This window comes from Palaemon carinicauda, chromosome 22 (genome assembly GCF_036898095.1).
Source record: "Palaemon carinicauda isolate YSFRI2023 chromosome 22, ASM3689809v2, whole genome shotgun sequence".
Taxonomy (NCBI): Eukaryota; Metazoa; Arthropoda; class Malacostraca; order Decapoda; family Palaemonidae; genus Palaemon; species Palaemon carinicauda.
The window spans coordinates 59,681,402-59,704,260 of record NC_090746.1 but is presented as its reverse complement, the minus strand read 5'-3'; the positions used below and the strand labels follow the sequence as shown (position 1 = coordinate 59,704,260).

Here is a 22,859-nt window from a genome sequence, read left to right as displayed (position 1 = left end):
TGAGAGCCTCCTCGAGTTGTCGTTGTCTGGAGAATCTTCGTTGGACTTTAGACCTAATCAGAGACCTGGGTCTATTAGTCAATCTGGAAAAATCTCAACTCATTCCCTCACAATCCATCGTGTATCTGGGAATGGAAATTCAGAGTCAGAGTTTTCGGGCTTTTCCATCGGCCCCCAGGATAAGCCAAGCCCTAGAGTGTATCATGAGCATGCTGAAGAGGAGCAGTTGCTCAGTGAGACAGTGGATGAGTCTCACAGGGACTCTCTCGTCCCTAGCCCTGTTTGTCGAGCTGGGCAGACTCCACCTCCGCCCTCTTCAATTCCACCTGGCAGCTCATTGGGACAAGAGTTCGACTCTAGAAGCAGTCTCTATCCCTATCAACCAAGAGATGAAGACCACTCTCCTGTGGTGGAAGCACAACCTCCTTCTCAAAGAGGGTCTATCCTTGGCCATTCAGACCCCCAATCTTCATCTCTTCTCAGATGCATCGGACTCGGGCTGGGGTGCAACCTTGGACGGAAAGGAATGCTCGGGAATGTGGAACGAGGAACAACGATCTCTCCACATCAACTGCAAGGAACTGCTGGCAGTTCATCTAGCCCTGTTGAACTTCAAGTCCCTCCTGCTAGGCAAAGTGGTGGAGGTGAACTCGGACAACACCACAGCCTTGGCTTACATCTCCAAGCAAGGAGGGACCCATTCGAGGAGCCTTTACGAGATCGCAAGGGACCTCCTCATTTGGTCAAGAAGTCTAAACCTCTCTCTAGTCACGAGGTTCATCCAGGGCAATATGAACGTGTCAGCAGATCGTCTGAGCAGAAGGAATCAGGTCATTCCCACGGAATGGACCCTCCACAAGAGTGTGTGCAACAGACTTTGGACCTTGTGGGGTCAACCTACCATAGATCTGTTTGCCACCTCCATGACCAAGAGACTTCCTCTGTTTTGTTCTCCTGTTCCAGACCCTGCAGCAGTTCATGTGGATGCCTTTCTACTGAACTGGTCCCATCTCGACCTGTACGCATTCCCTCCGTTCAAGATAATCAACAAGGTTCTGCAGAAATTCGTCTCGCACGAAGGGACACGGCTGACGCTGGTTGCTCCCCTTTGGCCTGCAAGAGAATGGTTCACAGAGGTACTACAATGGCTAGTAGACTTCCCCAGGACTCTACCTCTAAGAGTGGACCTTCTACGTCAACCTCACGTAGACAGGTTACATCCAAACCTCCACGCTCTTCGGCTGACTGCCTTCAGACTGTCGAAAGATTCGCTAGAGCTCGAGGCTTTTCGAAGGAGGCAGCCAGTGCGATTGCCAGAGCAAGAAGGGTTTCCACTCGTAGAGTCTACCAGTCTAAGTGGGAGGTCTTCTGAAGCTGGTGTAGAGCCAATTCGATATCCTCTACCAATACCTCTGTGATCCAAATAGCTGACTTCCTTCTTCATCTTAGGAATGAGAGATCCCTTTCAGCTCCTACGATTAAGGGATATAGGAGTATGTTGGCCTCAGTTCTCCGCCACAGAGGTTTGGACCTGTCTTCCAACAAGGACCTTCAAGACATTCTTAAGTCTTTTGAGACGTCTAAAGATCGTCGTCTTTCCACTCCAGGCTGGAATCTAGACGTAGTCTTAAGGTTCCTTATGACATCTAGGTTCGAACCTCTCCAGTCAGCTTCATTTAAGGACCTTACCCTCAAGACTCTTTTTCTCGTTTGCCTTGCAACAGCGAAGAGACTCAGTGAGGTTCATGCCTTCAGCAAGAACATTGGTTTCACGACCGAATCTGCTACATGTTCTTTTCAGCTTGGATTCCTAGCAAAGAACGAACTTCCTTCACGTCCTTGGCCTAGATCGTTCGAGATACCTAGCCTCTCCAACATGGTAGGTAACGAACTTGAGAGAGTTCTTTGCCCTGTCAGAGCTCTCAAATATTATCTCAAGAGGTCTAAACCTCTCCGAGGACAGTCAGAAGCCTTATGGTGTGCCATCAGGAAACCCTCGAGACCCATGTCCAAGAATGGGCTTTCGTATTATATAAGGCTTCTGATCAGAGAAGCACATTCTCACTTAAAGGAGGAAGACCTTGCATTGCTGAAGGTAAGGACCCACGAAGTAAGAGCCGTAGCTACTTCGATGGCCTTTAATAAAAACCGTTCTCTGCAGAGCATAATGGATGCAACCTATTGGAGGAGCAAGTCAGTGTTTGCATCATTTTATCTGAAAGATGTCCAGTCTCTTTACGAGAACTGTTACACCCTGGGACCATTCGTAACAGCGAGTGCAGTAGTAGGTGAGGGCTCAGCCACTACATTCCCTTAATCCCATAACCTTTTTAACCTTTCTCTTGAATTCTTTTATTGTTGTTTTTATGGTTGTTACGGTAGGCTAAGAAGCCTTCCGCATCCTTTTGATTTGGCGGGTGGTCAATTCATTCTTGAGAAGCGCCTGGGTTAGAGGTTGTGTAGAGGTCCTTTAGTAGGGGTTGCAACCCTATATACTTTAGCACCTTGGGTTGATTCAGCCTCCAAGAGGAACGCTGCGCTCAGTAAGGAAGACGAACTTAAAAAAGAGGCAGAGTAACGGTTCAATTCGACTTCCTTACCAGGTACTTATTATTTCATTGTTATTTGAGATAACTGTTATATGAAATTTGGGATACTTGGCTATCCTTTAATCTTGTACACTGGTTTTCACCCACCCCCCTGGGTGTGAATCAGCTACATGATTATCGGGTAAGTTTAATATTGAAAAATGTTATTTTCATTAGTAAAATAAATTTTTGAATATACTTACCCGATAATCATGATTTAATTGACCCTCCCTTCCTCCCCATAGAGAACCAGTGGGACCGAGGAATAATTGAGGAGGTGTCAACAAGAAGTACTTGAGTACCTGGCCACAGGTGGCGCTGGTTAGTACACCCCCTTCTAGTATTGTGATAGCTGGCGTATCCCTCCTTAGATTTCTGTCGGGCAACGGAGTTGACAGCTACATGATTATCGGGTAAGTATATTCAAAAATTTATTTTACTAATGAAAATAACATATTTTGAGTTTTTGGAAGATGATATCAATAAGGTAGAGAACTTAACAATTAGATGTAAGATTAATTTGGTTAAACAGTATGTGAATGTGGAGCTTCATTTGTAATTCACCTTTCAAGGTTCTTGTAAAAGCATCTGGGCTTCCAGAACTGACTTGTCAAGCATGACCTCTTTGGTAGGGTGAGTTAATGACGCACAGCAGTTTCCTATATTTAATCCCTTCATTCCGTTGACGTCAATACACATAAAAAAACATGCCTGGTAGTACACACGGTGACGTTGGGATAACGTTATCTTCATTACTATTATCCTTATAATTATTATTATTATTATTATAATGATTTTTATAAGATACGAAAGAGTATAGCCCATGGCTGTATATCACACAAGTTCTCACTTGGGGAAATTTCACTGAAGAATCTCCTCTCCCTAATATTAGCCCCTCCCCCTCCTGTCTTCAACTAACTAACAAAGTTTTGGGATTCTAGCCTTCATTTTCTGAGATTTTAGTCTTTTTATGTTACCATTATGCAAAAAAGACGGAATACACTTTAGTAAAGAAGGCAAAAGAGTATACGGAAACCAACTTAATCTCACCCTGTGTAATTACTTGAACACAGTAGACCAAGAACAAACTAGACCCTTAGAAAATCCTCCAACAACCTAGAGAGGAAATTTGGTAGAAAACTTTGATTATGCAGATAAAAGTAAAACTAGAACACTAGTAAATCAAGGAAACTAGCAAAGCTACCGAGGAAGAGAAAAAAATAGAAAATTTCCTCAGAGTGGCTCAATTCAATGCTCAGTAAGTTAAAAACAAAATGGAAAACTTCCGGGCAATGATAGCTAGTGAGGAACTGGATATCATAGGCATTACCGAGCCCTGGATTTAAGAAAAAACAAAAGATTTTATGGAAGAATACCAAATCCCAGGTTTCAAGCTTTTCAAGATGGATTGCCTTATCAAAAAAAGGATAGAGGGGTAATTCTCTATGTTAAAAATCACTTAAACCCCATAGAAATTGGATTAGAAACTGAATGTGAAGTGACAGGTGCAAATTTCAATGCCATGGGAAAAAAAATGTCCATACTAGTAATATACAGACCACCACATCAAACACAAGAACAGGATGAAAAGCTGTATAGACAACTTGGACAAGAAGTTAACAATAAGCTAGCTGTCCTAATAGGAGACTTCAATGCAGCAGTAAACTGGGACACTATGAATTTTACATCAAACACAGAGGGACATAGGTTACTAGAATTTGTCAACAATGAATTCTTCCATCAGTGGGTCGATGAACCAACTAAGGGAAACAGCATACTAGATATTGTGCTAACAACAGAAGAAAATTTAGTTCCCAGTGTTTCTGTAGGTAAAAGTTACCACAAAATAGTTAGGTTTCAGGTAATTATTCCTCATCTAAAAGAAAGGAAAATTATGAAAACGCCAGACTACGGACGGAGTAACTGGATAAAACTGAAGGAATACACTAAGAATTTAGAATACGGCAAAACAGGTAACATAGATACACACTGAGACTCCTTTGTAAAAATATATAAAGAAAAAAAAGGCTAAATGTCTACCACAGAAAAATTTTACCAAATGAAACTCCACAACCTAAGTGGTTCAACAGAGAAATATCCAAACATAAATCTTTGGGTCCACAGCCTTCAGTTTCCGAGCCAAAAAGTAGATAAACTAGTTAGAAAGGCCAAAATCAATGGAGAGAAAAGAGCAGCTTCAGCTATTAAAGAAAACCCAAAAGAATTTTTTGCATATATAAACAGTAGAAAACCAATCAAAAACAACAATAGCCCATTAAGAGACTCAAGAGGGTAATCTTATAACAATTATTAGAAAAAGCCGAACTGATTAAATCATATTTCACAACTGTATTCACTAGGGAAGAATCAACGACCCTCCCTGAACCAGCTATTAAATATGTAGGACCACAACAATTAAATAGAATCACCCTTCCAATGGATAATGTCAAAAAGAAAATAAAAGGACTCAGTAAGTGTGGGGCATCAGATCCAGATGATATTCGTCCAAGAGAGATTATAAAACTAGAAGAAGAGAACCCCACACTTTTACAAAATGTTCCGAAAGACAGCCGCGAAAGGCGCCTCAATGATGAAAAGTAAGCAATGTTCCAACAACCTACAAGAAGGGACCAAAAGAAGAACCTGGTAACTAAAGAGCTGTGTGTCTAATTTCAGTGCCTTATAAATTTTTTGGATCAGTTATAGTAGATTCAGTAGTAGAACATATATAGAAAAACAATCTTCTGATAGACAGCCAACAGTTTTGAGGTGTTTGAATGTGAGTGGATGTAGTACAATAGAGAGTAAAAGATGTGAGATTGGAAGTATGTTTAGGAATAGAAGGATGGATATATTGGCTTTGTGCGAGACAAAGATAAAAGGGAAAGGTGAAGTGATGTTTGATGAAATGTCTGGGAGAGTGTCAGGGATTGAAAGGGGAAGAGCAAGAGAAGGTGTGGCTTTATTGCTGAGTGAATAGATGACAGGTAAAGTAGTGGAATAGAAGGAGATCATCTAGGTTAATATGGGTAAGGGTTAGGTTGGGTAGCGAATGTTGGGCTTTTGTCAGTGCGTATGGGTCAGGTTATGAGAAAAGTGAAGAAGAGCGGAATGAGTTCTAGAATGAATTAACTAGGTGTGTAGAAGGACTGGGTAGAAGGAATTATGTAGTTGTCATAGGTGACTTAAATGCTTGAGTGGGCACTGGAGAGGTAGAAGGTGTCATTAGGAAGTATGGCGTACCAGGTGAGAATGAGAGTGGTGAGAGACTGGTAGATGTGTGTTGAGCAGGAGATAGTGATAAGTTCTAGCTTTTTCAAAAAGAAAGATAAAAACAAGTATACATGGGTAAGTGTGGCAAATGGAAGAGTGGCAGAAAGGGCGTTAATGGATTATGTGTTGATAACTAAAAGAATGTTTGGAAGATTGAAAGACATGCACGTGTTTAGGGGTATGGCTAACGGTATGTCTGATAATTTTTTGGTGGAAGGAAAATTAGTTGTAGCAAAAGAGTGGGGGAATAGAGTAGGTGGATGTAAAAAGGAGCTAGTGAGGGTTGAAGAGCTAATAAAACCGGGGTTAAAATGTAAATATCAAGAAAGGTTGAAAATGGCATATGACAAAGTGAAAGTAAGAGAAACTGGTAATTTAGAGGAGGAGTGGAAGTTAGTAAAAGAAAATTTTGTTGGGATTGCAAGTGATGTGTGTGGCAAGAAGTTTGTTGGAGGCAGCATGAGGAAGGGCAGTGAATGGTGGAATGAAGGAGTGAAGGTAAAAGTGGAAGAGAAAAAGAGGGCTTTTGAAGAATGGCTGCAGAGTAATAGTGTAGAGAAGTATGAAAGATATAAGAGAGAAAAATGTGGAAGTAAAGCACAAGGTAAGTGAGGCAAAGAGGGAAGCTGACTTGAGGTGGGGTCAGGAATTGGGTCATTCATATGAAGAGAATAAGAAGTTTTGGAAAGAAGTGAAGAGAGTAAGGAGGGCTGGTTCAAGAATTGAAGAGACAGTGAAAGATGAAAATGGAAGGTTGTTGAAAGGAGAGGAGGCAAGGAAAAGGTGGGTAGAATATTTTGAAAGTTTACTGAATGTTGAGGATAATAGGAAGGCAGATATAATTGCTGTTGCAGGTGTTGAGGTGCCGGTCATGGGAGATGAGAATGAGAGAGAGATTACAAGAGAGGAAGTGAGGAGAGCACTAGATGAAAAGAGAGTAGGAAAAGCCTCTGGTATGGATGGTGTGAGAGCTGAGATGTTGAAGGAAGGAGGTGTGACTGTACTTGAATGGTTGGTGAGATTGTTTGATATGTGTTTTGTGTTGTCAATGGTACCAGTAGATTGGGTTTGTGCGTGTATTGTACCACTATGTAAGGGTAAGGGAGATGTGCATGAGTGTTGTAATTCAAGGGATATTTAGTTTGTTGAGTGTAGTTGGAAAAGTGTATGGTAGAGTACTGATTAATAGGATTAAGGATAAAACAGAGAATGCTATCTTAGAAATACAGGGTGGTTTTAGAAGAGGTAGGGGTTGTATGAATCAGATTTTTACAGTTAGGCAGATATGCGAGAAATATTTAGCAAAAGGTAAGGAGGTGTATGTTGCATTTATGGATCTGGAGAAAGCATATGATAGAGTAGATAGGGAAGCAATGTGGAATATGATGAGGTTATATGGAGTTGGTGGAAGGTTATTGCAAGCAGTGAAAAGTTTCTACAAAGGTAGTAAAGCATGTGTTAGGATAGGAAATGAAGTGAGCGATTGGTTTCCAGTGAGTGGGGCTGAGACAGGGATGTGTGATGTCGCCGTGGTTGTTTAACTTGTATGTTGATGGAGTGGTGGGAGAGGTGAATGCTCGAGTGCTTGGACGAGGATTGAAACTGGCAGATGAGAATGACCATGAATGAAAGGTAAATCAGCTGTTGTTTGCGGATGATATTGTACTGGTTGCAGACTCGGAAGAGAAGCTTGGCCGATTAGTGACAGAATTTGGATGGGTGTGTGAGAGAAGGAAGTTGAGAGTTAATGTGGGTAAGAGTAAGGTTATGAGATGTACGGGAAGGGAAGGTGGTGTGAGGTTGAATGTCATGTTGAACGGAGAGTTACTTGAGGAGGTGGATCAGTTTAAGTACTAGGGGTCTGTTGTTGCAGCAAATGGTGGAGTGGAAGCATATGTACGTCAGTGAGTGAATGAAGGATGCAGAGTGTTGGGGGCAGTTAAGGGAGTAGTAAAAAATAGAGGGTTGGGCATGAATGTAAAGAGAGTTCTGTATGAGAAAGTGATTGTACCAACAGTGATGTATGGATCAGAGTTGTGGGGAATGAAAGTGACAGAGAGACAGAAATTGAATGTGTTTGAGTTAAGTATCTAAGGAGTATGGCTGGTGTATCTCGAGTAGATAGGGATAGGAACAAAGTAGTGAGGGTGAAAACGGGTGTAAGAAATGAGTTAGCAGCTAGAGTGGATATGAATGTGTTGAGGTGGTTTGGCCATGTTGAGAGAATGGAAAATGGCTGTTTGCTATAGAAGGGGATGAATGCAAGAGTTGATGGGAGAAGTACAAGAGGAAGGCCAAGGTTTGGGTGGATGGATGGAGTGAAGAAAGCTCTGGATGATAGGAAGATAGATGTGAGAGAGGCAAGAGAGCATGCTAGAAATAGGAATGAATGGCGAGCGATTGTGACGCAGTTCCGGTAGGCCCTGCTGCTTCCTGCGGGGCCTTGGATGACCGCGGAGGTAGCAGGAAAGGGGATTCAGCGTTATGAAGCTACATCTGTGGTGGATAACGGGGGAGGGTGGGCTGTGTCACCCTAGCAGTACCAGCCGAACTCGGTTGAGTCCCTTGTCAGGCTGGGAGGAACGTAGAGAGGAGAGGTCCCCTTTTTTGTTTCATTTGTTTGATGTCGGCTACCCCCCAAAATTGGGGAAGTGCCATGGTATATGTATGTATGTATGTATGTATGTATTAGCATTTGTGACAAAATCAGGGCAATAGACATCATATTCCTAGTCTTTCAAAAGGCTTTTGACAAAGTTCTTGAAAAATTAAATGGTCAAAATTAAAGCACTAGGCATCATTGATGAGCCAGCTGAATGGATGAAAGATTGGCTAACAAACAGAAAACAGAGAGTTGTAATCAATTGAGAAGGTTCAGAGTGGGCAGCTGTTACAAGCGGATTACCCCAATGATCCGCCCTTGGCCCATTGCTATTTCTGATATACATTAACAACATTGATTTAGGATTAACTAGTAGAATAGCCAAATTTGCTGATGATACTAAACTAGGCATAAATACTGGGAACTCGGAAGACATAGAAGCCTTAAGAAAGGATATAATGAAGCTAGGAAAATTGTCAAGAAAATGGCAAATGCCTTTCAACTGTGGGAAGTGTAAAGTTATGCACATAGGTTATAGTAACCCACAATCAGGTAACTCACTGTTGGGTAATGAAATATAAAGTGTGGACCAGGAGGAAGATCTCAGTATTATCATCAGCAAGGATGTGAAGTTCACCAAACAGCATAAAAGCTAAAAAAAGCACAAAAACTAATAGGTTACATAGAGACAATTCGAATACAGAAACAAAGACACTGTGTTACAACTGTACACATCACTCCCTATCTAGAATACGGAGTCCAATTCTGGGCTCCAAGTATTCAGGAGGATATAGATAGACTGGAAGCAGTACAAGCTAGGGCCACCAAACTAGTTCCAACACTAAGGCATTTTGGATATAGACGGAAGATGGAATGTTTGAACTTATTTGATCTACAAACTCGACGAATAAGGGGACAGTTAATAGAGGCATTCAAAATTCTTAAAAGAATAACAAATTTAGATTACAACAATCTATTCACGCTTAGCACACATCAGTCCAGAGGTAATGGACACAAACTAGAATTGAAAAGATACACCACCTCTCAATGTAGCAATTTCTTTACATAAAAAATAGCAAATACTTGGAATAGACTTCCGGCAGATGTAGCAGACAATAACACGGTAAACAAGTTCAAGAATAAGTTAGACAAGATCAGGTAAACTCTCTTAAATGCTTAAACTAAATCGCGCTACCAAAGATTGACTATAAAAAGTGTTTGAGACATCCAAAATCCTTGTAACACACACACACACACTCACACACACTCTCTCTCTCTCTCTCTCTCTCTCTCTCTCTCTCTCTCTCTCTCTCTCTCTCTCTCTCTCTCTCTCTCTCTCTCTCTCTCTTTTCAAGTAGCACTTTTAAGGTGGAAACTGTTTTTCGCAAGAAGTCATAAACTTTTGAATTATGTATTTACAGAATAATACTAGGTTGAAAGATAAGGCATAATTTATTTAATGTAACTATCATCATCCAAGTTATTTCATTATAGTAGGTGTTGATGAACTTTGTGTTTTTATCTATGGTCAGTAGATTTTATCTATTGTGTTGCAGGTTCTGAAGACCACAGCAGTACAGTACCAGCGGAAGAGGAAGGGCTGTCTGGAACCAATAATTAGGGTGTTTATCATGCAGCTAAATGTCTTATTGGTAAGATGGAAAGAAAATGTTTATTAATGAGTCTTTTCAAAAGTTCTTTAGTCTTTTAGGATTTTAAGAACACTTAGTTTGCTATATTTGTTGTAAAATTGTCATTCAATTGAAGGGCTCTGTATTCAGTGTCCTTTTGTGTTGAAGAAAAATATGCGAGGAAGATTTAACCAAGTTCCTTAAATTGCTGTGTATTAGCAAACTATTCATTAATTCGATTCATCACCATACTTATTATTACAAATGTTGTTATATCAACTTCTCTGTATGGTATTGATGAGCAATGAGTTCCCGCCATTCTCCTCTATCCTGTATTTGTTCCTGTACAAATATAGATCCTTCGCTCTTTATAGGGGTATTACTCTCGGCGAAGCTGAAAGACGAGCCATGATAATTTTAGTGAGGGATAATTACCCCAACCGCTAGTTAGGGACTGGGGTTAGTGCAGCTACTCCGCTCACTCACACACCTGGGCTGAGTAACCACTTTACTTCTGGCTTGGTAGAGAACGGACATAGTGTCTCTCTCCCGCTTTGACTTGCTTTGATATAATTCTGTTTCTTTTGTTTTTCACATTGTGTGTGCATTTGGTAGTCCCATGCGTACTTGTCCTGATCCCGAAGGCCTCACCTGCGGTACCATCATGTCATCCGTGGAAACAGATCCTCACCTGCTGTGTCCAGCTTGCTGGGGCTGCCGGTGTCTCAGTGATGACCCTTGTGATGACTGTAGGGAGTGGTTTGACCCCCAGTGGGAAAGTTTTGGGCAACAGAAGAAGTGGTAGTCCAAGCATGATTCTATTTCTTTGGGGTCTTCCTCGAAGTTGAAGAAACACCTTTCTTCTTCTTTTACCCTCCGATCTCTTTCTGAAGCTGCTCCTCCGCCGATCCCTTCCGAGGATCGTCCGAGTAACAGCGCAGACCCGGTTACTCCAGGTCAACCTTGTGAGCAAGGTGACAGCGTTCGCCGTTGCCTCCCCATTGAGTTGGCTCCACCCCTTCCCCCAGGGAGCGCCTGCTCTTTTTCTGATATGTATATTTGGCCATCACGTTGTTGATGGCCCCCTTTCGGAGGAGGCTCTCTTTGATCTTCAATTGGGAGCGTAGAAGAGGCAGTTATCTCCTCCCTCCTCGGAGGTTAACCCTCCTGTGGGTACAGGCGCTGCAGTCCGTCGATCTGACTTTTGGTATCCTGAGATTGACGCTGAGGACTTGGTTGACTCCCCAGGGGCGGTGGAGGATCAGAGTCCAGGGCAGGTTTCCCCTTCGAGGAAACATATCTCTCATTCTCGAGAGAAGACCGCTAGCGGGTAGCAGAAACGTCCCGATGACACTTCTCCTCCAAGGGCGGGGGCAGAATGTTATTATAAATGTTGTTCTCCATCGGGTGAACTAACTAACCTCCCCCTTGAGCAGACTCCCCCTTGGGCGGTTTCTGCAGGATGGTTCCCTTCCGGGGTCCGTTGGGTGGATGAGTTTGTGACCCCTCTCCATCCAGGACATGTTCCTCGAGCTGTTAAGAGACGTCTTTTCGAACCTGCTGGTTTTGGTCATGATGTCCCTTCTAGTTCTTGTGACAGCCGCGTTGATCCTTCCGGATTTCGCAGCAATTTTTTGAGTTCTGGTTGTGTTGAGCTGGCGAGTTTGCGCAACGTTGCTTACGTACCAACTGTCACACTGAGACTTCGGTTTCTCGTGACAGGGAGATTCCAGTCTCCCGTTCCGTTAATCGTTCAGGATCTCGCAACAAGGGCTACGATGAACCTTTGGGCTCTCGTTCCCTGGGTCACATAAAACATTCAGGTTCTCGTGACTGTGGTTACGCTGAGTCCGTGGTCTTTCTTGACCTTAATTATGTTGAGTATGCTGGCTCTCATAACAGATCACTCTGGATTCTCATCGTGGGAACCCAGTGGGTTTATGCGACAAGTTGCCAGAGGGATTCCATCGCCCTCTAGGTAACGGTGACACAGTTTTTTCAGGTTCACGTCATCACCCTCGTTGTGCGAATCTTTTGGGTTCATGAAACATGTTACCTGAGGGATTAAATCTCCCTTCAGGTAACGATGACGTAATTCCTTTGGGTTCTTGTCATCAACCTTGTTTCGTGAATCCTTTGGCTTCACGAGACATGTTGCCTGAGGGATTCCTGCTCCCTCCAGGTAACGATGGCGCAGTTCCTACGTGTTCTTGTGATCTTCCTTGTTGCGGGAATCCTTCGGGTTCACAAGACATGTTGCCTGAGGGATTCTATCTCCCTCTTGGTAACGATGACATAATTCCTTCTGGTTCTCGTCATCCGTTGCGTCACGCAAATCCTTTGGATTCACGAGACAGGTTGCCGGAGGAATCCCATCTCCCTTTAGGCAACAATGATGTACTGTACTGTAGTTCTTTTGGGTTCTCGTCATGATCCTTGTTGCATGAAACCTATGGTCTCTCGTGGAGCGATGCCTAGGGGATCCAATCTCCTTTTAGTTATCTATGACAAAGATCCTTTGGGTTATCGTCACGACGCTTCCCTGTGGCCGCGCGACCTAGATTCATGATCCAAGGTAGCTCCTCCCCTGTGTTTTAGAGCTCAGTTTCTTGCTGTGTCGCGCGGCAGAACAGTGTCACATGACCCGACAGAGTCTTGTAACAGACCAGCGTTGCGTGACATGGCAGCGTCTCATAACGTAGCAATATCTGACAAGTCTTTTGTGACATCTTTGCGAGACTTGTCCCGTCCCGCTTCAGTGGTCTCCTTATCCTTAGACGAGATCCCATCTCCTTTTTTGGCTGCTGGTTTCCCTTCCCAGGGTAAACCTCACGCCAAGAGAGACTCCAATCAGTCTCTTCAGTATCAGGGCCTTCCACTAGCCCTCAGACAATTGTGACCCACACAACAATGCCCAGATCCTCTCCTTAAGGAAAGGCTTGTGGCAATCTTGCCTCCAGGTAAGAGGGCCAAGAATCCTCCAGAGGTTTCGAAACCTAGGGATCCATGCCGTCCTAAGGACCTCCCTCCCTGCACATCGGGAGCCAGCGACCCCACATGGCTGTGGGCATTGTTTAATGTAATGCGGCAAGCTGTGATGGGGTTAATCCCTGTTGCCAGTCCTTAGGTGGCATTCCCAGGATTGCTCTTTCGCCTCTCGTCTCAGACTCCTCTCTTCCTTTCTGATCCTTGAGGGTGCTCAGCGGACTCTGCTACGCCGGAGCCCCGCAAGGAAAACCCATCTCTTCTCGCAAGAGGACCAGAGAAGGGAAGTCCCCTGCAGTTCATGTTACCACAGGCCAGACCTAAGGGGAAGAGGAAGAGGATATGTCCATCTCCTCCCAAAGAGGACAGGTCAATCTCCTATACGGACTCTTTCTGTCTTGTTCTGGTTGACGTAATGACTAGGGAGGCACTCCATCTAAGACGGTGCGACATGGTTCCTCTCCCTGCGGAGTCCCTTCACCCCCCCGCTGAGCATAAGAAGCCGTCAGGCCTACGCTGATGGAGGAACTCCTGCCTCAACGCAGAGAGCCGAAGAATTGGTTTACCATCCTCAATTCCTCGGCCAGACCTCCCTTATCTCAACTGGAGGTGCGAAAGGGAGCCCAGTATGTCCAGGGAGATTGCCTCGTACTGTCTCCCCCGATGACGACCTTGACCCACTCCGGGCTCCTATGGATGAGAATTCGGAAGTGGAAGAGCAAAACTTTGACGACGACGTTTTTCCAGCTGCCGCTAGCCCTGAGCACGCCTTCTGGCAGGTTCTAGCCCCTTTCGTAAGAATGAGCTAAGGATACGGTCCTTGACCAATTCTATGGCACTCAGAGACCCCTGAAGGCCAGTGCAGCTCTGTGGAGGTCAAATGGGCTGAAGGGTGCCAAACAAAAGCTGATGTCTCAGGCTACGGGTTCATCTGCCTCTTTGCATTTTAACAACTCCTCCAAACTCCTCCCACCTCCTTTTGTGATGCAGAGGAGGTATTATGAGATCCTCAGGGAGCCTCTCTCAACACTGCCTCTTGACCACTATAGAGGCTTTCTCAAAAGGCACGACCTTTGAAAAGTTAACAGGACTGCCAGTCTTGTTTTCGGCCTCTTGAGATCCTCAACCAAGAAAAAGTCGTAAAGTATGCCATGCAGGCTACATCCTGGCTTGACTGTTGGTTGGGATCTGTAGGACAGCTGGTGCAGTCTCAGGACTGGTCCCGGGAATCCACTAGGAAGTCTATGGAGACTTTCCTATTGTCTGACGCTCAGGTTATCGAGCTACTTTCTCATCATATGGTAAACCTTTGGGCCAACTCCATATTGAAGAAAAGGGATGCTGTCATAGGAAGATTCCAAACACAACTCCCTCATGCTGAAGTGGCGAGGCTCAGGAACTCTCCTTTTGAAGGAAGTTCCCTTTTCAACCCTGTTGGTGGCTGAAAAATGGAGAAATCCAATTACGACACTGATTCAGAAAGCCGTAACTTCTAGGCCTTATCCTACTCAACCACAGCGCAAATCAGCAGCTAAATCGCCGACGAATAGGGCTAGAGACCCAAAACAGCAGGATTCTAAGATGGTTAAGCAGTCCTTTCGAGGCAAAAAGCTTTCTGTGTAGGCAGAGAGAAGAGTTTGTCTGACAGTGGCCGACCCCACTAGGTCGGGCAATCCTCCCATACAACGGCTGTGGGGGGATGCCTGCAAATCCGCTGGCAGAGGTGGCTTCTTCACGGTGCCGAATCCTGGACAATGGAAGTGATTTGTTTAGGGTATCACATCCCGTTTACTCTATCTCTCCCTCCACTGACGCGAGTGCCACTTCCATCAAACTCCTATGCGAAGGGATCCACACTGGAGTTATCCCGTCAGGCGAAGTCCATATGATGTTGGAGAAGGGTGCTCTCCAAGAGGTCCTCAACTGGTCCCCAGGCTTTTACAGTTGACTCTTTCTTGTAAGAAAGGCATCTGGAGGCTGAAGACCAGTCACTGACCTCTCTACCCTGAACAGGTTTGTTGAACAAACCTGTTCAAGATGGAGACAGTCGACACAGTCAGACAAGTATTAAGACCTCAGGACTTCATGTGCACTCTAGACCTGAAGGACACATACTTCCAGATTCCAACCCATCCCTCTTCCAGGAAGTATTTAAGATTTATGCTAGACTAGAAGTATTAATAGTTCAAGGTGTTGTGTTTTGATCTTTCCACAGCACCTCAAGTGTTCACTCTTGAGTCCTCCTGGGCCCACAGAATCAGCATCCATCTCCTAAAATATCTGGATGACTGGCTGATTCTTGCAGACTCAGAGGCGACCCTTCTTTGCCACCGAGACAAGCTTCTAAGATTTTTCCAAGATCTGGGGATAATGGTAAACCTCGAGAAGTCTCATCTGGCTACCTCTCAGAATCTGGTATATCTGGGCATGCAATAAGACACCTTAAGGCACAAAGCATTTCCATCAGACAAAAGGATTCAGAGGCTGAGGAAAGTAGCACAGCCCTTCCTCAGGCGAGAAGAGCTCCCAGCACAGAGCTGGCTGCGCGTGCTCGGTTACCTCTCATCTCTGTCCCATCTAGTTCCTAACAGTTGCCTCAGGATTAGATCCATCCAGTGGCACCTAAAATCCTAATGGAATCAGTCCAGCGATCCCAGGATCGTCTTATCCGCATAGGACAAGAACGGATGGACCTCAGATGGTTGCTAGCAGACCTAAACATCTGCAAAGGGGTCGATCTCCTTGTTCCTCCCTTGTAATTGATGCTCTTTTCAGATACGTCAAAAGAAAGGTGGTGCCCCACATGCTGAACCACATCATCTCTGGTCTATGGTCCGAATCAGAAAGGTATCAACTGCCTTCCTTGCCCTCGAGCAGTTCCACCAGTTCCTGGCGGGTCATGGTAATTTCTTACCTAAACAAACAAGGCGGTACCTTTTCGCAGCCACTGTGTCATCTAGCTGTAGAAATACTCAGATGGGCAGAAGACAACTCGGTTACCCTATTGGCTCACTTCATCCCAGGCAACTGGAATGTGGACTCCGAGTTTTCTCTAAATCATCTAGTAGCCAAAAAAATTGTGACTTTGTGGGGTTCCCCGACTGTGGATCTGTTTGTAATGGCCCTGAACTTCAGGATCCCGTTGTACTGCTCCCCATTCCCAGATCCTCAAGCTCTCTGGTAAGATGCATTCCAAAAGCGGTGGGTGAATCTAGACGTTTACGTATTCCCCCCATTTTGTCTGATGAGAAAACTCCTCAACCAGGTCCTAGTACGTGAGAACTTGCAAATGACTCTTATAGCTCCCCTATGGCATCACACAGAATGGTTTCCAGACCTTCTGTAACTTTACGGAGATCCCGAGAGAACTCCCTCCACGACACAATCTACTCACAACCACATGCTAGAATCTATCACAGAGCCGTAGCTTTGCTACGACTTCACACCTGGAGACTGTCCAGCACCTTCTTACACAGAGAGGCTTTTTGCAACAAGTTGTGAAGATGATGATTAGACACCTTATATGCTCCACAGCATCAATCTACCAGGCAAAGTGTTTAGTTTTCTGTGGTTGGTGTCATTGAAGGGTTATCTCTCCCCTTGATGCCACTCTTCCAAATATAGCCGAGTTCCTTGTATACCTTCTGGAAGGAAGAAATGCTTCTCTCAGTTTCAGCAGTCAAAGGCTACTGCTCAGCCTTGAGTTTTGCCTTTAAACTGAAAGGAGTAGATATTTCCTCCTTGTTGGAACTTTTCTTACTCATACAAAGTTATGAGATTACTAGTCCCCAGTTGGAACTTAGACCTCCTCCTTGGAATGAGGTTTGGGTCCTTCAATCTCTGAAGGGTCCTCCTTACAAACCATTATGCCAGGCAACATATCGCCTCCTCATGTGGAAGACGGTGTTCCTACTCTTTCTGGCCTCGGCCATGAGAGTTAGTGAACTGCATGGTCTATCTTCTGATGTCTCACACTCCAGTAGATGGGGAGAAGTAGTCCCTAGCTACATCCCTGAATTTATTGCTAAGACTCAAAATCTGGGTGTGCTGGACTCCAGGTTTGGCCCATTCCAGATAGAGAGTCTTTGTTCTGTAACCGAGGATCCAAACCAACTGGTACTTTGCCCAGTAAGAAGTCTGAGATGTTACCTTAAAAGGACAGCAGCAGCTCGCCCCTTTGTATCAGCCGTGTTCGTTAGCACAGGGAAGGTCAAGAGGACTATCACCAGGAGTACTATTTCCTCCTGGATTCAGAAAGCAATTAACTTTGCCCTTAATCCAGATCATCCTCCTTCCAAATGATCCAGAGCTCATGACGTCGGAGGCATTGCAACGTCTCTGGCATTAAAAAAGCACTACTTTGTGACGCAGGTACTACAAATTGGCGTGTGGAAGCGTCAAACGACCTTCACTGCCCACTATCTGCTAGACGTGACCTACAGGAACATGGATACGTTCTCCATTGGTCCTGTGGTGGCTGCACAAGTGGTCAAAACACCTCAAGCTCCTTGCTGGATAAGTAACAGAGGGTTGAAGAGTTGAGGTTACCCAGCTTAGTCGGGGGTGAATAAATAGAATGACTGGCACCTTTCTTTCCCTTCACCTTCTCCTCCACCTGGGGAAAACAGCACCACTGTCCTCAACACAGGTTGACCCCACCTCTCTGCAGGTAAGACTCCTTTCTCTCGTGCATCCCAAGTATAGAAATAATATTTTGTTGCGACCCCAATAACTCTCTGAGGGAAGGTATTGGGTAAGTCTGAGAACTCTTGATATGAAACCGAGTTCTTACATTAAAGACAAGCTACATTGCTAGGCGCACGAACACACATGCTTCTGCGGGCTGCTAATAGTGCATACACTATTGTAATACTTTATTTTAGCAAGGGTAGAATTCTTACTACACTAGACCACACATCAAGGTAGAGAGAACCCTGGGTCAAACTAAGGCCAGTTGGTGAGGACTTACTCCCTCCTAAGAGTGAGTCACCCCTATGAATAGCGAAGGGTTTGTATTTTTGCAGGAACAAATGACAAACTTGTTAAATAATTTGTATTTTTCCTAGTATACAAACCTGGAGCTATTTGTACAAATTGGCCCGCCACCCTATCCCCCAAGAACTCCTGCCAGAAAACACAGTGGTTGCTCACCCCAGGTGTGTGTGTGAGGGGGTAGCAGCCACCCCCATCCGCTAATCAGCGATTGGGATAGTTATCTCTCACTAAAATCGTCATGGCTTGTCTTTCAGCTTCACCAAAAGTAATACCCCTATAAATAGCTCCAGTTTTGTATGCTAGGAAAATACAAATTATTTAACAAATTTGTCTTTTTTCTTCCTGAATTTCCCTGAGGCCTAGGTCTTCATTTATCACATTTTCCTTTATTTTTTTATGTCATTTTTTTTTATTTTTTGCTTCTGACTAACTGCTCCTCATTCCTTATCAACACATATATTTAGAGTTTCAATCTTTTATGCTGCTTGTGGAAATCACATCTCTCCACTAAATCTTATTTGTAATATGGTCTTCTCAATGTACATCAGCCATGAATCTTGACAATTTAAGTTCATATTTCATCAAAATCTCTTACATTTTCTTCGTCATTGCTCATATTTTTTTCTGCATGTAGGGTCACAAGTCTCATGTATCTACCATAAGTCTTTTCTATTACTAAGAGTGATAAGACATTTTTATTCTCCAGTAATCTGGCTTTCTATCGTAATTTCATGCATGCTACCGCCACTCTTTTGTACTGTCGTAACTCCAGCTTTACAGTGAAAAATGTCTCTAGAAAGATACAAATACTCTTCCTCTTCAAAGACTTGCTCAATTATAACAATGTTTTCAACTCTTTTATCATTCCCATTTTTTATAAATTTCAGGCAACCGCAGTCTGTTTGAATTCAGGGTACCTCTGTAGATTCTATCTCTTATACTCTATTCATTACGCAGGTCACCTCCACACGTTTCCTACAACATCCACTGGCCATTCCCTGTTTGTACTTTTTCCTTTGATTTCATTGTAGTCACCATTAGCTTCCTTTTGTTTGTTTATTTTTAGTCCTCCCCGTTCTACTTTTCCACATTTCAAAACATTTCCATCACCCCTTTCTCATATTATTAGGAGCCACTTTTCTGTGATCTTTGGTAACTTTCTCTATTATTAGAGCTCATTTCAGTTCCTTAATGGACTTCAATATTTATTCTAAAATCTATGATACCCTTGCCATTGTCTTCAACTCAGATATGTTATGCTAATGTAACATTACTTGTCTTGGTACTGTTGAATCCTTTTTTAATATCTACAAATATGCGGAACAATTTTATCCTCATTATGTGTACTCTTTCTGTAATAGCCTCATTATAGACAATGTAGAGATTTTCCTTGCAGACCTATACCATACAGTACTTGTAACACAATTCAAATTTGTGTTCTCATATTCAAAGTTACTCATAACTGGAGGTTCTTTTGTATTTTTATTGCAGTGCAGAAACAATTCTAATTTAGTACATTCATTTTTTAATCTGTTCTTAGAACAATGTTGTCATAATTTATAACTGCTCTGTATGGTAACATAAAGGATAAGGTTATTCATCTGAAAAATTAATGCTTAATAAATGTTATTTACTTCAGGGTGATGAAAGACAAGGAGGACTACAACTTGGGTATCCAAATCAAGTATACGGTAGTTACCAAGATCATAGTGTCCCTTTTCCTCGTACCTCAGGGGCCAAATTTTGTAGTGCTGGTGAGTGAGTTTATAGGGTATTATGTCCTTGCAGTAATATGCAGTTTTGCTATTACTGCTAAGACTTAATTTTCCAGAGAATATTTGAAATATTTTGAATTATCAGAAATGGTACTTTTATTAATTTTTAGAATACAACAATGTATGCACAGTGTTGGGTAATATGTATAAAAGTATACAGTACAGTAGTTTGATGGTGTGGTTATGTTTGGGATATAATCATGAGGTTTGAGTTTTAACAGACTTGTTTGGTGACGGTTATATACCATAGCACTTAAATAAACGTTTTAATGATAGATTGTTCCAACACGGAGTACTTACCTCGAACTACTTTCTTAGGAGTACCTGGGATCTCCTCCCATCCGACCAGAATTTTGTGTAGTTTACCCTACTTCCGTTTTCTTTGAGGGTTAACCTCAGGTGGATTGATACATGCCTTGAGGCTAACCCCGGGTCAGGGAGCATGCTAGCTCAGGTCTCGACCTCCAGTAAGTTCTCTGGTCATGTCGCAATATCATCTCGACGCTCTCCTTAATCTCAGTGCGACCCTTTGTGTCCCCGACTCATTTGTGTCTCGCGTGGTCACCACGTGGTATCCCTGTGCTTTCCCTTTGTGTCTCCGTGGTCCCACGTGTTAACCTTGTGCTTTCCCTTTGTGTCTCCGCGGGCCCACGTGTTAACCTTTTGCTTCCTTGTTCCTTTCCGCTGCGTTCCTGTATCTTGCGGTGTATAGCTAGTGCGTTATGGAGCATCCCCGCTGTTGTCCTGGGCCTATGGCCGGGAATTCGTGTGGTGCTTTCTTGTCCAAGCCGGAGGTATACCCGCACTCCCTGTGTTCGTCGTGCAGGGGCAGAGTGTGTTCCCCGTCAGACACGTGTCCGGAGTGTGAATTGTGGAACGAAGTGCAGTGGGTACACTTCGGCACGAAGAAGATGAAGGCATCCAAGAGGTCGCCTAAGAAGGCTAGCACCTTTTCTCCCTTGGCGTCACCAGGAGTGTCGTCGGAGCGAGTTTCCCTTCCACCTTCCCCTACCCAGAGTAGGGGACGAGGTAATTCCGTTGCGGGGAAGAAGCCAGAGGCTCTTCCCCAGGAGTCTGTGCTGCAAGATAGTGGGGTAGTGGCATCAATCCAGGCAAGTGTGGGGCCTGAGGGTGAGATTGGTGGGGGTTCTGGAGACGGTGCCCTGGTGCTTGCGGGCCAGGTCTTTGGATGACCCCATGTGGTGTAAAAATGTCCCTGCCTCTTCGCCCGCATCGTGGGCATGTTTTTCAGGTACCTCTGCAGCTGAAGGCGCCCCCGAAAAGGACGATTCACCGCCTTCAGACCCCCTCGGGTGGGTGCCTCCGAGGACGCCCTACAGGTCCCTGCTGAGGATGGAGGAAGGCCTCGGAACCTGGTTTCCCAACGAAGTGCGCCCACGTTCTACCCCAGCGCCGTCGTCTTCCTTGCCTGACGTGTTTCTTCAGTCCCCGCCTTCCGCAGTTCGTCAGGCTGTTCAGCCAGCGGCTCTTCACGCTCCTGCCCCTCAGACGAGTTACGACGCGTCTTCAGATTCGTCGGTGGTAGCGGTCTCCAATTCCTCGGAAGGCGAAGCCCGTAAGAAGCCCCGTAGGCGTCGTGAGAGGTCCCGGAGGAGGCATTCTCGTTCCTGCTCACGCTCCAGGTCTCGCCACGGAAGTAGACGTTCCAGGTCCCCCAGGAGGAAGTTCAGGAGGAGTGGATCGCCAGGGGAAGAATGGGTGGCCATTCCCCGTAGCAAGCTCGTCGAACTTCCATCTGTTCCGAGCACTTTAGGTTGGCGCCCTAGAGCCAGGACTCCGGAGAGGTTTGCTTCCAGCCACAGGCTCGAACCACGGAGGGACTCGTCGTTGCTGACCTCATCGGACAGGCGTAAGACCGCGAAGGTCCCGACTCAATCCGCCCAGCGGAGGGAGTCGCCCCTTCGGTCGGGCAGCCTCGTCTCGTCCTCCAAAGTATTGCATTAGCGTCAGGAGAAGGAGAGACTGCTTCCTCCGTTGGGCAAGCCCACGGAAGCCTGGTCCTCCACGACGAAAGACAGACCTAGGATGGAGGCCTTCGCCACTACGGTAATGCCCGTCCTTCGTCCAGAGCCATACACGGAGTCCCCTGTCGGTGGAGCTCTGTCCGGAGAAGCAGATCGCCCGGCGGAGGATGCGGACGGTAACATGGAGGGCTCGACAGCGGAGGACTCGGCATACAGGAGGGTGATAGGGCTCATCAGGAGGCACCACAGGATAGAAGAGCCCGAACCCTCCGCCGAAGAAACCTGGCGCTCTAGCCTCAATAGACTAATGGAGGCCCCCGTCCAGCAAAGACCTTCGTTAGCTCTCCCGGTGGCCAGGGACGTTAGGCTGGGTAGAGCCCACGTCAACAGAATCGTGGCCAACCATGCAGAGGCCCCCAAATCCAAGAGTTCCTCGAAGTTGCTCCAAGGCCTAAGGTCTCAGAGCAAGTTTTACCTGCCAGAGGGACAGCAGCCAGGGGCCTGCAAGATGGAAGCCGTCCTCGAAGTGTTAGGCCAAGGGGCTCCAGAAGACAGGGCCTCGACAGCCCCAGTCTGCTTCTCCCAGTCGGAGGCGACGATGATGGAGGAGATAGCCAAGGATCTGGCTAACATCGCCTCCTGGCTAGACTGGTGGGCTTCCGCCCTTGTGGGAGTCCAGTCCTCCTACGACCTCTCAGTTCCGGGAAATCAGGCCCTACTGAAGGAGCTAATTATCTCGGGAGGTTGGGCCTTGAAATTCCTGTCCTACCAGGCCTTAGCCCAAGCATCCAACTGGGTCCTTCGGAGGAGAGACACTGTCCTGAACTAGCTGACCAGGCGTATTCCGGACAGGGAAGCGAGGGCCCTGAGAAGTCTGCCCCTGTGGGACGATTCTCTTTTCCCCTTGAAGGCAGCAGAGGAAATAATGGAGAGGGTCCGGAAACTCAAGGACGTGGGTGACCCCAGACCCCAGTCAGTGAGGAGGCCCATCCACAGAAGACCTTCGTCAGATGTTCCTCCTCCTC

General features: G+C 45.2%; 1 protein-coding gene across 7 annotated transcripts in view; it reads left to right on the top strand.

Moving 5' to 3' along the window:
- The window catches only part of Wdr59 (WD repeat domain 59), a 312,153-nt gene that overhangs the window by 131,540 nt on the left and 157,754 nt on the right, over positions 1-22,859 (top strand). For all 7 annotated transcript variants that reach the window (XR_011039436.1, XM_068346284.1, XM_068346280.1 and 4 more), the window contains exons 13-14: positions 10,020-10,115; positions 19,714-19,828. Coding sequence is in view for 6 of the 7 variants with exons in the window: in XM_068346284.1 (XP_068202385.1) it covers positions 10,020-10,115; positions 19,714-19,828 (211 nt within the window). In the remaining variant the exon portion in view is untranslated. The remainder of the gene's footprint in view (positions 1-10,019; positions 10,116-19,713; positions 19,829-22,859) is intronic.